The sequence below is a fragment of the Procambarus clarkii genome, chromosome 25 (genome assembly GCF_040958095.1).
Source record: "Procambarus clarkii isolate CNS0578487 chromosome 25, FALCON_Pclarkii_2.0, whole genome shotgun sequence".
NCBI classification, from domain to species: domain Eukaryota; kingdom Metazoa; phylum Arthropoda; class Malacostraca; order Decapoda; family Cambaridae; genus Procambarus; species Procambarus clarkii.
In genome coordinates this window covers 9,225,940-9,244,391 of record NC_091174.1, presented here as the reverse complement: position 1 = coordinate 9,244,391, position 18,452 = coordinate 9,225,940, and the positions used below count along the sequence as shown (strand labels likewise).

Below are 18,452 nucleotides of genomic sequence, written 5' to 3'. Positions count from 1 at the left end.
TGCCTTGTCACAATTTGTTGAACCAATCCTGCTTTCTGGTTCTATATGTCTTGGTATAAATTGTCTTCTACCTTCATCACATTTCTCACAAAATTTAGCATAAATCTTATTTCTTTGCCCATCAAATCTTTCCAATGAAATTCATTAAAGAACTTGCTACATTCCCAATGATCCTATCTTGAAATGGTTTTAAATTGTTCCTTTTCCATATTCTCTTTTAGATGATAATGCATTGCATATTTTATTTCCAAAAGGAAATGGTCACTCATACTCTTGGGAAGAAGGTACTGAATGTCAAATCTCCTTATTTCTGGGTGAATAGCAAATCCAGCATTGAAGGAACATCCTCTTCCCTCATTGTCATAGCTTGCTTAAGATGCTGATACACGAGTGTTTCTAGAAATAGGTTCATGAATTTGCCAGTCCAAAAGTCCTCCATTCTTGTTTCATAGGCCCCAATTTTTTTATTTCAAGTCACCAAGTTCCAACAATTGATTTATTTTTATCTCGCTATAATTCCTCTCGTAACTTCAACAAGCCATCGGTTTTGTCCTAGTCGAGGCAACTACTTTTAGTGACTTGGGTAAACTCGGATAAACATGTTGTGTGCTTTAGTAAAAGGAAATATGCCCAACCATGTCTCACTAGGGAATCAAACCCAGGACCCCAGTTTGTGAGTATAGCAATTTGGCAGCTGTACTATGAGATCTTGTTAAATCAAATAACTTCTCACCATTGTGTAAATATATATGTGTGTGACTGTGATTTTAATTCACCTTTGTGCTTCTAGTTCTCCTATGCAAGAGAACTGTAATTTGACAGCTTGCCATGAAGTCTCATAGCATGATATTTGCAGCTATTACTGCACATAGCTTGTTTTGTTTTTTTTCTTGCTTGCTACCATTTAAGGTCTTCCATCTCATCATTTTTCAGAAAAGTACACATCCTGCCTAATGGCTTAAACAAAATGTGAGAAAAATATTGGTGATGGCTTCAACAAGCAGCAAATCAGAGAAATAATTTAATGCAGTTTGAGCAGGAAATATAACTTACAAAGGATGTTAAATTTGTTGTCCCTAGGAGTGGTGTAAGCATTTAGAAGTTAAAACCCAAGATCTTTGCCTGTCAAGCCAAAAGCAAATGATCTGTTGCTGCAGGAATTGAAAATATTTGGTAATGCTGAAGTTAAAATGGTTTCCGATTCTCTTTGGCAATGGTACATACAAACATATGTGGAAATAAAAATATATTGCGATATAAAAATATAATTATAAAATGTCCATAATGGGTAAAAATAAAACATTGGCAGCACATTTCCTTGATGTAAACTCCATTTTACCTATTGTGTAGACATTTAGGATTGACTCCCATCCCAGTCTCTTCATGCCTTTATTGCAGGGGCTGTATGGTAGAGTGTACCACATAAAGGTGGTGGTGAGGTTCACAACTAAGTAAAGGGATTTGATTGTTCAATAACTTGGCAGGTGGAGACAATGGTGGTAGAGAGGTGGGGAACGGTCGGTCTGTTGGACGAGGAGTCCAACGTGGGAGGAGAGAGATAAGTCAGATTGTTTGGACTAAACCTTCAACTATCACAGTGAAGAAGGGTAAGAATAACTGAAATACCTTGTATCATTTCTGTGCTTGTTTATGTACAGTATTTATCTTCTAAGCTTTTAGTGTTGAAATATAAATATTCTGAAAGAGAAATAAAGATTCTGAGAAAGACATTTTGGAGATACAATAGTATTGGTAAAATGTCATTATTTAATAGTATAACTCAATATGACATTTATAATGACCTTTCCATTGTATAAATATTTAATTAAAAGTTCAACCACACTACAATCATTGACAGGTGGTGCTGGTCAGAGCATTAATGTTTTGACAAACTACTTCAACTTGGTTAAGAAGCAAAACTGGATGTTGTGCCTGTATCATGTTGACTTTAGGTAAGTTCTTTGTCATATCATGCAATTTAATTTTTTGAATGGTTTACTTTGATTTACAAATTACAGGACTGTGGCATTGGTACATGCAACCTTTGAATCATGAAACATGAAACATTGGTACATGAAACATGAAACATTGGTACATGAAACATGAATCATTCATGTTGATTCGACATGAATCATTCAAGTCGAATCGACTTGAGAATGGTCCAGGACGGACCGAAACGTCGTCGTCCCTTTATTTTCTAGTGTGTGTGGATTGGTCAACATACTTCAGCCACATTGTGACATCGCCTCTAGATCGTATGTACGAGTCAATGAATGTAATATGACTATGTATCAGTGAATGAATGTAATATGAATGTACTGTATGTATCAATGAATTGACCTTAGGGCCACTGTCTTGCTAGTGTCTCAATGAGGACAGGAAGCCAGCAGTCCCCATTTTATCGAGCTGGATTTTAAAATTCGGCAGTGATTTGCCATTTACAGCATCAGTGGGTAGGCATAATAGGTGCAATGTTAGGCTCGCAAAAGGACAGTAGTTTCAAGCCCATTAAGCCACACTACAGGACAAAACATGAGATACTTTTTACAACTTTAGTGTAATAAAGCAATGGAATGACCTACTTCATAAAGCTGTAAATACCTAGACAATATTTACAATACAATATCTCCTGCCCGAAACGCTGCGTGTACTAGTGGCTTTACAAGATTGTAAATACTATGTTATGTATTCTCACAAACCCAATGTACCTTCTTGTATATAAATAAATAAAATAAAATAAAATTTGTGGAGATGTTTGATAAGGTGCCGACTTCTTGTTCCCATTGTGGCCACAAGAGACGGTAACATTGAACACCTAGGGGTATCTTTAGGCTAATCTGACATTAGTTATTACAATTTATTTATGTTTTGCAGTCCAGATGAGGATCGGACCAGAGAAAGAAAACAACTTCTAAGGCAGCACCAAGAAGTATTAGGTGCAAATTACCTTTTTGATGGAATGCAGCTTTATCTTCCTGTCAAACTTGGAGCAGAGGTACAGTATGTTAGCTCACTTCATCAGATATAATTGCAGTTAGTGAGATTCCATTTTTTTTCTAAAGGCAACTGAAATGGTATTAATTATTAAGGTTAAATGTAGTGCTTGCCTATCTAACTTCGGATGAAAGATCTAGCGCATTATGCTCCGCCTTCTAGTAGTTTGTACCTGATGTGCTAATTATCCCCCTCACAACATTGTTTTCATCATCTTTTCTGTTTTAAAACAACCTTTTCCCACAGTGCACTCCATTTGTATAAGGAGCATGACCTTTCTTGCATCTACACAACTTGAGTTTGTGTAGCTTCCATTGATGTCCTCTTGTTCTACCTTCTTTTAATTTAAATAGTCTTCTTTTATTCCTCTGTCTATTCCCAACTACTTGGAGTGGTCGGTACAGCGACAGCCCAAACAGCAAATATCTAACGCAGGTCAGTGTTGGGTATCCTACGGTCCAAGTGGTTGGGCACCATCCCTTCCCTCAATCCTATCCAAAATCCTTGTCCCCATAACCCTTCCAAGTGCTGTGTAGTCATAATGCAGCCAGTTATCTGCTCACTCCTAAAGTTTGCCAAAGTTTTCCTTCAGCATCCAAGAGTTGCTTACCCTCTGTTCTTACTCATCGTCAACTTGACATCATCTGTAAACATCAACATATTTACTCTCTGGGAGGTCATTTTACATAAATTAGAAAGAGTAGCGATCCTAGGACAGAGCCCTTCATTTGGAACTACATATACATTTTTTCAAGATTTCTCTTGGCTCATTTGTTTCTGGGGATGACATTTTGGGTTCTTTCCTTGCCAATGAGATTAGGTCCACAATCTTGCAGTGTTCAATTATCCTACTGCCCTGGCATCGCATCTTGTTATCATCATCATCATCATCCCCCCCCCCCCCCGAAGTCCATTTCTTGACCGACTTGCCATTCCATGAGTTTTTATCTCTTAGCCTCCTCTTTCTTTTTTTCTGTCATTGAACACCAGGCGTATCTAACACTCTAGTGGCCTTGACGAGGACAGGAAGCCGGCAAATTCTCAAAAGTTTTTGCCTATTTGCCTTGATTTTTTTCTAGGTGGATTTAAACGTTAAAAAAAAACTACAGTACTGGCATTTACAGCTTCAGCAGGTAGGTGGTTACTTGGGTTTATAACCCTGTGGGTGAAAAAGCATCTTCTGTTTTCCGTTCTGCATTGTCTTGTTGAGCTTGAAACCATTGTCTTGTTTGTGTTTCATCTTGCCTTTTGAAGAATTTGTCTGGATCAACATCCACCTAACTGTTCAGTATTTTGTCTCGATGAGATCTACCCTATCATGCATGGTTTTCAGTGTTACCCTGAAGCCCTCAACCATTCCTGGTATGAGAGTTGACTTGGTTCTGAAATTTTTTTCTTCACAAAGTATATATTGCTGATACTGATAGATACATACTTGTATGAATACTGATTTAAGTATTATGTCGGTTGGTATATAAAGTATATAACTAAAGTATATTCTTCACTGGATGACTAGGAAGGCAACCTTCACTGCTCTGTCATACATGCTGAGCCGTCCCTATCCTACGGGCGGGTGGAGTGGGGGAAGGGGGGTGGAGATTTCTAGCTCTAGTAGAGCATAGAGGACTTTTAAGGCTGATAGGGTGATGTGACTCAGTAGGGGGAAACTACTGCAAGAAACTAGCTACAGGGATCCACCAAGACCCTAACAGAAAGGAGTTTCATTGTATTAACCATTTTAGATGAAATATGAATTGTAGCCATCAAGGTAAGGGTTTGTTGGCAGGTAGAGATGAAATACTGTAAATTGATTATAGGAGTGAGGCTGGTAGATTATGAAGTATTTTGATGAATAACCTTCAATCCACATTTTGTTTAGTCTATATGTATATCGAAGGATTAAAAATTAGTAGTAATAGTTACAAATTTTGACCCATATTTTCCTATTTTACTTCCAGGTAACAGAACTCGCTTCCAAACGAGAATCTGATGAATCGATATACACAGTGAGGCTAAAGTTCATCAAAGAGTTGAGCCCTTTGGATTCCCAATATTTACAACTGATGAATATTATTTTACGTCGCTGTATGGATTTCCTCGGTATGCAAGTCATTGGGCGTAACTACTTCAGTTCTAAGGATAAAGTTCGAGATGAGAGATACAAGTAAGTACAAAAGTTGGATGTCAGTATTGTGGATAAATCTTTATTCTTTGAATGTATGACTACTTACCTCTGGCATTAAGTTTTAACTTTAGGGCATTGTCTCGTACCTATTGTATTCTAGTACTCCTGTCGTGCTGGTGGCTTCTGCAATCTGCTTAAAGCTTGTTCCAAGTTTTTACCATTCTTAACTGTGTTCAAGCTAATTTTACACATCAAGCTCAAACTTTAGCTAATTTTTTTCTAACTTTCATCTGTACTTATACATTTTTACTTTACCCCAAGATTTTGTTTTTCCTTCAGTATCATACAGTATATAATAACAAATAATTTATCAAAACTTCAGAAGACCTGTATTTATATACAGTAGTTATAAAGATTACATACATCTTGTTTTAGTATCAAGTACTGTATTAAATATTGCGCCAAAAATATACCGACTATTTAAAAACTTCGTATTGAACCTGAAATGATGTGTGTAATTAGTATGTAACTTTTTTATTATTATTATTATTACAAGAATCTACTATGAAATCGGTTTAATCCATCCTGCAAAGTGCACATTGCAGGGGAAGATTTGCTGAATCATAGTTGCACTGTGCCTGTGCATCACAGGGAGATGAGACTTGATCTCTATTTACGTCTTCCCCTTTCCTTCTCATTCAGATACTTCTATTTTATAAGAATTGCATCTTAGGAGGATAGGAATTACTGTATCATAATGACCAAATTTTATTTAACTTGTAATTAGCTAAATAAATTTTTCCAGAGTTGAAATATGGCCTGGTGTTTGTACGAGCATTCGCCATCATGAAAATTCCCTCCTTTTAAATGTTGATGTAATGCACAAGTTCCTTCGAGCAGAAACAGCCTATGATGTTTTACGGAAGTGTGGACAAGCGAATTTAGTAAGTTTTTTTTTTTGTGTGTGTGTGTGGGGTTGGAATATCCTTGGATGTGAAATAATTTGCCTGCTGTGCACAACTCTTCCTCTGTGGTATTCTTATCTTTGCATTCATTTGGATAAAGATTTCTTTAATGATGTAATTCAAAAGAAAAATGATCTTCAAATAAATTGGCAACCTTAAAAAAAAAGGCTTAAAGGTACAAAAGTAAAAGCAGTAACAGTTATGCTTTTGTTGGGGACAGGAAGCCTGTTAAGTTTATCGAGTTCTCTCTGGCCATTGATTGACCATTTGCCAGAATGTAACCTGGACCGGTCGACACAGTGATGGCATATTACCTTCTTAAAATTTAGATTAACCACTTAACTGTGCCAACCGAGTATTCTCGGTCGGTGGGAAACTGCGCCAACCGAGAAAACTCTTTTTGATTTTTCCGTACTCATTCTAAATGTGTATGAGGTTGGTTGTGTACGAAATGGCCTTTTAAGACCTCCAGTGAGAGGCAGCCATCTTGGAAAAAAATCCCAGAATGCCCTTGGGATGCTGGATGGGTTAGTACCGAGTGAGCAACCATGGGTAGCGCACGCGGCTCCCAAACACCCTTTGGGAGCCGCGTGCATCTTCAAACACGGTGTTGAAAGATAACGCTCTGTCCGTGAAATTCAAACCTTTTTGTTTGAAGAACATAAGGGTCATAATATTGGTGAAGCTAGGCGCAATAAGGACCTAACACAAAGGTTGGATGCAAATGGTAGTCCCTATGAGGATGATACAGCGAGCGTATCCAGTTGTAGCTCTAAGCGTCACCCTTGCAATCCTATGCTATCTCCAATTTATTTAGACGATGCCTAGATAAATCTTTTCTGCGTTCAGTGATGATGCATCGGATACAAGTAGCATAGGTGAACAGTGTTAGCGGCTTCCATGGTGGGGTTTTCCATAGATAATTTTCAAGAATACCTGAATCTCTGCTTGACTGATGGACACTCTTTGAGGCAAGCTGAATCTCTTCCTGTGTGGGACCATACAAAGCGATCTTTTCAAGACTACCTTACAAATTGATCTTTTCCTATAATCTTTTCAATACTACCTTATGCTTTACAAGCTTGGCTACATACAACCTACAAGCACTAAAGCCAAGGGTGTACATGATTGCATTATTTGCAAGCACACAGAATGAGGAAACAGGAAGCGAAAATTTATCTGTACCTGGTGCGACGAGAGCGAAGTCACGCTGTGCACCATGGACTACTTCGTTGATTATTACTCGCTTCTGAAGTACTGAGTGTGTAATACAATGTGTTACTGTGTAAATAGTGTGTGAAGCTGTACATATTGTAATTTTAGTGAATTTTTAACAAGTAATATTGCGACAATAAACATTTATTGTGGACACATTACTGACGCATGTATCTCGGTTCCATGGAACATTATAAATGTTCTACTGTATACATATTGTAAAGGGGACAAATATGCATCATATGCGATAATAAAATCAAGTAAAACCGCATTGGAAATACATAGAACAAATAATTGAAAATATATTTGTGGCAACACCCGATGCTTGAATGGCCCGCACGACCATGTCTGGGCAATTCACACACGGGCGACCAGGCCCTGATGACGTCACAGCGCACCTTGTCCACGTCCCCACAACCAAAGTAAGTGGAATTTGGTATTTATTTTTACATAGACATGTTCAGGGAAGGGAATTTATCATTTTACGAAGAAAGAATTTTTTGGGAACACTTTATTTCATGCGCACGGGGAATTTCACAATAAACTCGGCGCAGCACAGTGGTTAAGGATTTGCTCGAAATGCTATGCATGCTAGTGGCTTTACAAGAATGCAAAACTTCAATTCTCTGTACTCTAATAAACCCACCATTGTATGTTGGTATACATATTATGGTCCTCATCATTACTACAGTATAAGTACAATACTACCAAAACAGGAGGATGGGCTGTAAAATTGGTAATGCTAAAACATTGCAGAAATTCAAAATCCAACTGGATAAAATTGGGACATATTGGGAAGGGAAATTGTTATTGAGGCACTATTATAGCAAAGCCACTTAGGTGCTTTAAAATATATTGACTCTAGTAACTGTAGTTTCTACACTAATTTCACATTTTCTCATTGCCCTGTTAAACAGGTAGCCGAAGCTGGCAGACGATTGCTAGGATCTATTGTAATGACACAGTACAATGAGAGAACATACAGAGTGGATGAACTGGATTGGCAGCTTCATCCTACTTCCAAGTTTTCCTACAGAGGAGGAGAGATAACATACATGGAGTATTATGAGAAGGTAAGAAGAAAATATTTTAGAAGTGATCAGGTGTTGCTGTAACAGTTCTTTAACCCTTATTCTTGGAAACAGTCATATATCGCATAATAGTTCTAAATTGTTTTATGGTATATATATATTGATTGCAGGTATGCCGTATTATATTTGATCACGTGGCGAGCGGCATACAGCATTCACAATATGTAGTGTTGTCTGTCATCAGCAGATGGCACCGAGGTTCAAATAAGCCATTGAGAAAATATCATTTGCATTTGTACAGTACTAAAATACAGGTAAATATAAATACTGTAATGGATAATTCTCAAAACGAGGTTTACTGGGAGGGGTCCCAATGTGGATCCCTGTTGCTGTCTGGTCATGTGATGGCTCCACATGTCAAATTGCACAAGGTCTTTGTGTGTTAAGACCCTACTGGAGATAAGAGGCCAAAACCTGTTCCCTTCAGGCACAAAGAGTAAAGGGTGCTAGACCAAGGCAAGAGTAAACAAAACTGAAGAGAACACCCAGCAGTTTAGTAGTGTCATGGCTAGTTGTATCTCTCCACTACCAGGTGGCAGCACTGGGAGCTGGTGGCTCAGGACAAGAACACCAATCAGCCATTTGCCTGGTACTGATATGAACAGTACTCCCATCTGATCAACTTGTTGACCAGACCACACACTAGAAGTTGAAGGGACGACGACGTTTTGGTCCGTCCTGGACCATTCTCAAGTCGATTCGACTTGAGAATGGTCCAGGACGGACCGAAACGTCGTCGTCCCTTCAACATCTAGTGTGTGGTCTGGTCAACATACTTCAGCCACGTTATTGTGACTCATCGCCTGATCAACTTGTGCTCTTTAGGTCCCACGTGTTTTCCAGATAAGTAAGGTACATCCTTTGGCCTCTGCTTTATGGGGACCTATTTGCTTGTGTAATTCATTTAGTATTTGCTTCAATTGCATGTTTTTTCTATGCCTAGCTTGTGTGAACTCTTGATAAACTGTTCACCTTAAACTGCATGCGTCTAGTTTGCCTTGTCTAGGCTTGCGCTAGTGTTGCATCTGCCATGAGTTGTCTTTCCTAATGGGTGGCTGTCTGAGAGGCCACCCTCTTGTGGAGGGTCTCACTGTGAGCAGTGCATGCATCCGACTCCTCTGAAGCTGGGGGTGGTCAGTTGTTCTTTGAGGGGCACAGAGATTCTCATGTTTCTTTCATGACAATCTGCTATGCTCTTCACTTGTGCCTTTGTCTATAGAAAATTGGGATGTCTAGCTTTTAATTTTTATTAATCTAACTGTTTTATTTTAATAAATATAAGTTTGTCTTGTTAATTTAAAATTTTGTTTAAATTGCCAACGTTTGCAAATATGCCATGATGTGCATGGGAGAGAATATCGCTTAAGTATCTTTTTACTGTACTACTGTATTGAGCCTCTCCTCTTTGTTCTCGTCAACCAAAGGGGTGTGTGTGTGTGTGTGAGGGGGGGGGGGGATGCTTTCACATAATTGTGAGGATTTTCCCCCACTTGTGATTTTTCATCATGAAGCTCTTTGTTACAACACTTGTGCCAGTAATTATAAACAATATAATTATTATATTACATGCTTATAATTACAGGCATAAGTGTTGATGTATCCCATGTTGTATGTAAATTTATCTGAGAGCCACCATCTCTCCTCAGTGGGTTCTTCATATTGTTCAAGAGTGTATTTTATCCAACTGGATTTTGAACTGAAGTAATGTCTTGGCATTTATGGCTGTTGGCAGTAGGTGGTTCCATGGGTTTGTAATCCTACTATATAGGTATAAAAGCATCTCTTTTGTTTTACATTGTGGTTTGTTGAGCTTGAAGCTGTTGCCATTGTATGTGTTGCTCTATCTTTTAAAGAAGCGGTCTGGATTAATATCCTCCAACATGTTAAGTATTTTACGTCATGAGATCAGCCCTATCATGTCAGGTTTGCAATGTTAGTCTTCAACATTTCCTGATATAAATCAACCTTGTTCTGGGATGATTTTTGTAGCTCTGAAATTTTTCCAAAGCAGATACTGTATGTTCATTCAAAGGTGGGAGTCTCCATGCTTGGCTTAAATAGTCCATATGAGGGTTGCACCAGGGATGTGCAGTTCAATAACCACTTTCTTTTCCTTTGAAGTCAAAGGTTCATTTCAGTAATTGGTGAATTCTGATTTCTAGGAACTTTCCTTCATCTATTGCAGGATAGTGTTGTTGATTTGATAGTTATGTGCATAAAGATCAATTCCACAAGGGCTGTGATGAGGGTTCGAACCTATGCACAGGATGTTCCCAGAAGTGCCTTAGTCAACTGTACAAAATGGTCATTGTACAAAACATGGTCAAAAGAATTGCAACCTGGAGTGCTGCTGCCCCTCGCTAGGATCCTGAAGCTTCTCCGAAGGTCAATTGGGGGTTTCACACAATTTCCCCATGCACGCGGGCTCTATCAACCAAATGTTCTACCTCTACGCCCTTGCTTCCATACACACAGAAATCACAATAGCATGATATATCAAATGAACAAATCCATAAGGGTTGTTCATCAAATCCCTTGTGGATTTGTTCATTTGATTTATCATGCTATTGTGATTTGTGTGTTACGTGCATTATGCCCTACATTCAAGGGCTTGCATTTTCTGTATTAAAAAGCCTTTACCAGTCTTCTGGCTATTTGTGAAGGCAGTGTAGATCTCTATAAGGCTTCCTACTTACTGTAGATCTTGGCATCATCTGGAAATTTGATGTGGTTTGTAATATTTGCATCTATCATCTGTCAACAAAATCATATTGTAGATTTTGTAGATTGTACACAAGGTGTGAGGCGCCTGACAGCTGGATGGACAGCGCTTCGGATTCGTAGTCCTGAGGTTCCGGGTTCGATCCCCGGTGGAGGCGGAGACAAATGGGCAAAATGTTTCTTTCACCCTGATGCCCCTGTTACCTAGCAGTAAATAGGTACCTGGGAGTTACAGCTGCTACGGGCTGCTTCCTGGGGGGGTGTAACAAAAAGGAGGCCTGGTCGAGGACCGGGCCGCGGGGACGCTAAGCCCCGAAATCATCTCAAGATAACCTCAAGGTGTAAATGATTCCTTCCCTCCGTTAGGACTTTATCAGTGAGCTTGCCTGTATTTGAGGTTAGGCTGATTAGTTGGTAGTTGTCTGCTGAATTTTTTCTACATTTTTTAAAATAGGAGTAACTTTGCATCTGACATCTAAGGGGACTTGGCCCATAGATTTCTCTGAATAAGAGTTAGTAGTACACATTTCTTCAAGCAGTTGCTTCATGATTTTGAATTGAAATCCGAAATTTGAAAAATCCATCCGAACCATGTGCTTCAGGTTCTTTTAATTGATCAGTGCTCTCCCTGGTTGTTTTGTATGTTATGAGAATTGTCATTAATTCATTCTATTCCCTCCCCCCCCTCTCCTGCTTGAAACATTTGTGAGGGTATTGGGATGTTGTCTTGTCTTTTTAGTGTGAACTCTGATGTAAAGTATTCATTGTGTTGGCTGCCTTTTTATTTACAGTATAATTATAACTTTCTCATTCTTTAAAGGCTCATAGCGAGTAGTGACCAGAAGAAAATTAACATGTTTGTAATTGATATGACTGTTAATGAAGGGATGTGATCACCTGTTTGATGAATCTTGTGTTTATGATTGGAGGAGTATAGTAGTTGTGGTTGTTTACCCATATTGCTACATAGTTTGAATGACTTGATAATGGTCAGGACGGACCAAAACGTCTTTTTTTTTTGTTTTCTGATGTGTGAGTTGGTAGTCAGGTCTCCAGCCATGTTAATGCCATGTTAATTCGGGCAGCCAGCTGCCCGAAACGCTTTGCGTATTAGTGGCTTTAGGCATTGTATGTACAGTACTAGCTCTATCTATAAATCGATCAAATTTTGGAAAATCTCTTGTATGTATGTACTTTACCTGAATAAACTTTTTTTTTTTTTTTTTTTTTGTCATAATCTGCAAATGGATGAGTAACTTTACGTGACTGTGACTATTACTTTGTAGACTTTGTAGACAAAGACTTAGACTTTGTAAACTACTTATGTTTTTTTTTTTTTTTTTTTCTCTCTACAGGTTGATACCTTCAGGAAATATTGGTTTTGTTACTTAAACAATATTTTATAATAAACAGCTGGAAGTAGCATGGGTTTCTTATTAGAAATGTACCATAATAATACAGATTTAAAAAAATTAATATTTTGGTTCCAATTTCTACCTTTGATAGAAGTAGTAAGGTTGAAAAAATGGTGTTAGAGATAATTAACCTTTATCTTAAATTACAGTAATGACTCGACAATTGGCGTGTTAGACTTGAAATCATTTTAGTTGATGTTGGAAATAGTTTTCCTTTATTTCTAAGAATTGTCACATGATTTGTACATTTTTTGTTTTAGAATTATCAAGTAAAGATTCGCGATGTCCAGCAGCCAATGATCATGTCAAAGCCGAAGAAGCGTGACTTACGAAGAGGCTCTGGTTGTATTTATCTTGTGCCAGAATTGTGTACAATGACAGGACTTACAGATGACATGAGAGCTGACTTCAATATGATGAAAGATCTTGCTCAGTATATGAGGATGGGCCCTGATAAACGTGTTAAAGCCTTGCTGCGTTACAACAAGGACTTGGCAGCTAATGTGAAAGTAAGTATAAATGTAGTATAGTCCTGTTAATTTGATGAGCATTTCATGATATAGCTTGTCAGTCAATTTGAGAATGTACTTCATTATATCAAGGATTCCAGAGGGTCACCATTTTCAGCTGTATATATATTTTTGTTTAATTGCTCTTTGTACAATTGGGTTTTGATATTCTTTATCCCAATTTATTTTTCAAGTATTATTGCAAGGTAGGGTGTCGGTAGTACAGTTACCTGGTTGATACCTGGTTGATGGGGTTCTGGGAGTTCTTCTACTCCCCAAGCCCGGCCCGAGGCCAGGCTTGACTTGTGAGAGTTTGGTCCACCAGGCTGTTGCCTAGAGCGGCCCGCAGGCCCACATACCCACCACAGCCAGGTTGGTCTGGCACTCCTTGGAGGAATAAATCTAGTTTCCTCTTGAAACCAAGTTGAAACCTCTTGAAACCAAGTTTCCTCAAGAAACCAACCAAGTTGGCTTGGTTCTCGACTCACAGTTGGGAATCTTGGCCTGGGCAGGACAGAAATGGTTGGACACATTTCTTTTCACTTAATGGTAAATAGGTGCCTGGGAGGTGGTCACTGGTTGTGGAGATGCATTAGTTCGACCTTGAAAAACCTTGATACCAGTCCAATGTGTTATTTATTATTTTATGGTTATTTTTTTCTGTTAATCATAATTATTTCAGCTTGATTTTACTACTATATATAAACTCATAAATATTGTACAAATTTTTATTGATACCATGTTAATCCTCACCTTTAATTTGTGGTTAGATACACAAGACACGATCGGCTCCAAACCCTAGGTGTACAGTACTTGGTGGCTTTGAGACAAATGCATTTCCCTGTAATACACACTTATTTATCCTCGTGTTTATTTTATTTAGGTTACAATTAATGTCCTTTATTATAAAAGCAAATTAAAGTGTTAATTTCTTCAGGCGAAACAAGAGATGACCCACTGGGGCCTAGAGGTGTCCCCATCGTTGGTCTCGGTTCAAGGCCGGATGCTGCCTGAAGAACAGATTATAGTAGGAGGGCAAAGTATAAGTTTTAATCGTAGAACTTCAGATTGGTCTCGAGAAACACGTTGTAAGTAACTTGGCACCTTTTAAATGCAATAGAATACAAGAGATTAACCACTGCACTGCGCAGAGCACCTTGTGGAGCTAGATCAAGGGTGTGGCATGTAGCGGTTTTAGAGATGGAGAGATTCAAAACTCCTGCGAGTACACGGGGCTCAAATCCTGTGTCTTGGGACTCCTGTAAACAGACGCCATTTAAAAAAAAATCGTGGATAGCATTCCCAGCTTTGAGAGCCTCAGTACTAAGTGAGCAACCACGGCTGGCACATGCAGCATGAGCTAACAGCACCGCTGTTCAGTTTGTGAGCACAGCATCGCCTAAAAATTTCAAAATATACTGTACATGTAACTATTATTTAGGGAAGATAGTATTACAGAAGACCTCTTACTGAAAAAAATGGCCAGGATTCTGATAACAGGATTGTAGTGATAAGTAGTGCTGTGCGTACTATGGTGGGAGGGTTAATCTTGGTGAGAAAGGGAGGTAGCACCATCTGCTGACTGTGTGGCAACCTGTTATTGTTTGGACTCACCATACCAGCTTAGTGGTTCGCTATGGTGAATACAAATGTAGATACGTGTATATATAACGTGTGTATTAGTGTAATAACAGGAAAAGTAGTATGTTGGGAGGAGCCACTTTGGTGGTGGTGTCTGCTGGCTGGTGTGATTTGTCATGCAGTGTAGGGTGGCCTGCTTTTTAGACACCATACCACCTTAGTTGTACAGTTATGGTGAACAAAACATGTAGATACCTATATATATAATGTATATAATGGAATAACAGCAGAAACACTGTGGTGGGAGGAGGAATGTTGGTAAGGGAGGGAGGGAGCATCAGCTGACTGTGTGGTGACTTCTGTTATTGTCTGAACCCATCATACCAGCTTAGTGGTTTGCTATGGTGAACACAAATGTAGGTACATTATATATAATGTATGTGTGTAGTGTAATAACAAAATGAACAGTATGCTGGGAGGAGCCATTTTGGTGAGGGAGTGAGTGATGCGCTGTGGTCTGCTGGCTGCTGTGTCACTTGTCATGCAGTTTTTTGTGGCTACTATGTTTGGACTCCATACCAGCCTAGTTGTATAGTTATGGTGAATAAATTGTGTAGATAAGTATACACAAGTGAATATAGTGTAATGACAGCAAAAACACCGATTGATAGAATATAATGTACATAGAACATATATCGGCTCCATCTGGATCGTTGAGCCGGATCGACGCTCTAGCTCCATTTGGACTGCTCGTGTTTGGGCAATGAACCACCGGGGGTTTGATGCGGTCCTTGGCTCTTTTGGGGCTGGTCGCATCGGGCGACTTGTCTGCCGAGTTCTCAGGGTTTGGCTCTCTTGGCGGTTCACGTTGGGGGTGTCCAACGTCCTGGTGGACGGCCTGTCTTGGTTCATTCCCCGTCCACAGAATGGACAGTCGACACTGACTCGTTCAGTTGGCTCTGCCTGTACGGGCTCCCGGAGATGAACTTCTTCGCGTCGGCTTATATAAATACATATAAAATGTATTTATATAATATATAACAAAATAGAACATAAAAACATACTAATTACTACAATATTTGTGTTATGTACAGTATTACTGAACTTGCATCTCTTTATTATTGCATTATTCATCAGTTCCAGTTAATAGCTGTTCTTATCAACAAATCATTCTTTTTAAAAATTGTCTCGTTAATTTCTGAATATTTTGATGAAGGCGTCACAATGCTGAAGCCAATATGTTGGAGATTTAACATTTAGTAATTTTTACATAATTTGATTATTTTTTGCTTCCCTGCCCCTTTTGCCGAGCAGTTTAAGGGTTAAGGCTGTGCAGCACGGTGGTTAAGAATACAATTTATATAATACAGTACTCAGAATTGTTGGTCACCTCCTAGGATAATGTGATTTTTGTCAAGGTTGTTCTTGAATAGCAATATTGTACAGTATTCATGAAGAAATTGACAAGTTTTGTGCCATGATTGTATTTTCCTTCCAGCAATGATTCTCAACACACCTGTTGACCTTAAGCACTGGGCGATTATCTACCCAATTAAGTTCAGTGATGATGCACGTGAACTGGTTACCCATTTGCAACGGGTTGGAAAGCCCATGGGCATGAATCTTGCCAATCCTTCTACGTAAGTTAGCTCAGTGTTGAAATTATATTAAGCTTTTGACCACCATCATGTATATCAATAATTTGGAACTGAGATTTATTTGGTCATTAATTTAAGTCCATATTCTATCATATAAAATATTGCATGTTTTTCCCCCCAAGTATACCAAAATGTTTCACAAAGTGCTTCTCATTAACCCTTCCACTGCGCATGTCATATATCTATATGATTTTGGCCTGACTGACTGGACTGCTGATATCATGTGTGGGGGGATTTATAGCACTGTGTAATATTTGTAAGTCCTGCAGGTACACGAGAATCACATCAGCTTTCTTAGCCCTCCAGAAAACAAATATCATTTGAAAAGAAATCATGGACACTGTTCCTGGGTGTGAAGGCCTCGGTACTGAGTGAGCAATAAAGGCTCACAACACGAGTTAAGAGCAATGCTGTTTAGCTTGTGTCCACATCATCGTTTTAAAAATGCCGAAATATATAAGTAACTATTATTTTGCGATAATAGTATGGTAGAAGGTCTTAACTGTAATAAAGGCTATGTACAGTGTTCAGATATCAGTACAGTAAACGATGCTGTTTATGATGATCACAGTGTGAGCATCCCAGCCAGCCACTGCACTCTATTGTTTGGTGCATCCATGCATATGAAATGACCTTATGTGCCTTTAGAAAATTAACGTGTGTAAAATGATTCATATTCAGGATTTAGTGAGTAGGATGCTGATGATAGCAACATTGTACTTAGAGTTAGTGATAGGCATGTTGTATTGGAGGTATTATGGCAAGTCAGGTGACTAGTGTTGGTGCAATGTTGCGTACGGGGCCCCATCATACTAGCTTAGTGGTTCATTATGGAACAAAAATGTGGATGGTTATACAGTAGTGTATATGTATTGAGAATATAATAATCTTGTCAGTAACATTTGCACAATATTTTTGAGTACAGTGGTACCTTCGTTTACGATCCTAATCCGTTTCCAGAGACGAGTTGTACACCAAAAATTCGTAAACCAAAACGAATTTTCCAAATAAGAAATAATGTAAATTGAATTAATCCGTTCCACACCTCCCAAAAATATTAACTTGAAATACATTTTATACGGAATACCACTCATTTTTTACTACAGTACAGTATGTATATCTTTATTGAGGACTCTTGTTGGCATATGGAAGACAGTGAGGAGGAGGAGAGGTGTTAGTGTTTGAAAGGGAAGTCCCCTTCCATTATATCAGGCAGTGATGACTTTTCTGGGGTACTTGCTGTCGTACATTTTGTAGTCATACCACTGGGACCTAGTTGTGGCTCACTGCTTGTTTCTCACTAAAAACCTGTCTATTGACACTTGTTTTTCCCTATGTTGCAACACTTGTCTGAAGTGAGACATCACATTGTCGTTATAAAGGTTAACACAATGTCCTGCTACATCTTGATTTGGGCGACACCTTTCAGCAAAACTTTGCAGTTCTTACCATACTGCACATTTTCTTAGAGGAAGAGACATTCTGTACTGCCTCCTCCTCCCCTGAAGAAATTTCCTCGGTTGTATCTTGCGTCTGCTCCTCGTGAAGGGCTAAGAGTTCGTTGTGTTCCTCCACCAACTCCTCCACATCAGTACCATCCAACTCCAAGCCCCAAATAGTCTTGTCACCCATGCCTTACTATTAGCCCTCCATATCACACCTTTTGCTTTTTTACACATTATATTTTTTGAAAACCCTTGGTTTTTTGGAATGATGCACAAGCAAGGGTTTAATTTTAAAATTGCCACTCGCATTACCCCCCACAGCACAAGTTAGCCTATCTTTCATAGGCTTGTGTCCGAGCAGTGACTTCTCCTGCATAATGGATGTTTTCTTCAGCATTTTTTTCCAGAATAGCTCTGTCTCGTCACAATTAAACACTTGTTGTGGTAGGTATCCCTCACTACAGTATCTACAACATTTTTAAATTCGCCAACAAATCTTTCGGCCACTGATTTGTCTTGAGCTGGCACCCTCCTCATACCTCACAACACTATGAATGACACTTCTTTTCTTTTAAAGTTCTCAAACCATTCCCTGATTGCCTTAAACTCTCTCATATCTGCATCACTTGTTCCAGGGGTGTTCTTTGTAAGATCTTCATGCAATAGTCTTTCTTTTTCACAAATGATGGCCTCCAAGAAGACTATCACCTGCTAACTGCTTGTTGTTTATCCA

At 38.8% G+C, this 18,452-nt stretch overlaps 1 protein-coding gene across 6 annotated transcripts in view; it reads left to right on the top strand.

Annotated features, from left to right (window-relative positions):
- LOC123756470 (piwi-like protein Siwi) overlaps positions 1-18,452 on the top strand; it is a 148,853-nt gene that overhangs the window by 119,015 nt on the left and 11,386 nt on the right. For all 6 annotated transcript variants that reach the window (XM_069331259.1, XM_069331255.1, XM_045739649.2 and 3 more), the window contains 9 exons: positions 1,485-1,607; positions 1,859-1,952; positions 2,875-2,995; positions 4,953-5,158; positions 5,925-6,063; positions 8,217-8,372; positions 12,787-13,035; positions 13,973-14,123; positions 16,115-16,256. In XM_069331259.1, the coding sequence (XP_069187360.1) occupies positions 1,485-1,607; positions 1,859-1,952; positions 2,875-2,995; positions 4,953-5,158; positions 5,925-6,063; positions 8,217-8,372; positions 12,787-13,035; positions 13,973-14,123; positions 16,115-16,256 (1,381 nt within the window). The remainder of the gene's footprint in view (positions 1-1,484; positions 1,608-1,858; positions 1,953-2,874; positions 2,996-4,952; positions 5,159-5,924; positions 6,064-8,216; positions 8,373-12,786; positions 13,036-13,972; positions 14,124-16,114; positions 16,257-18,452) is intronic.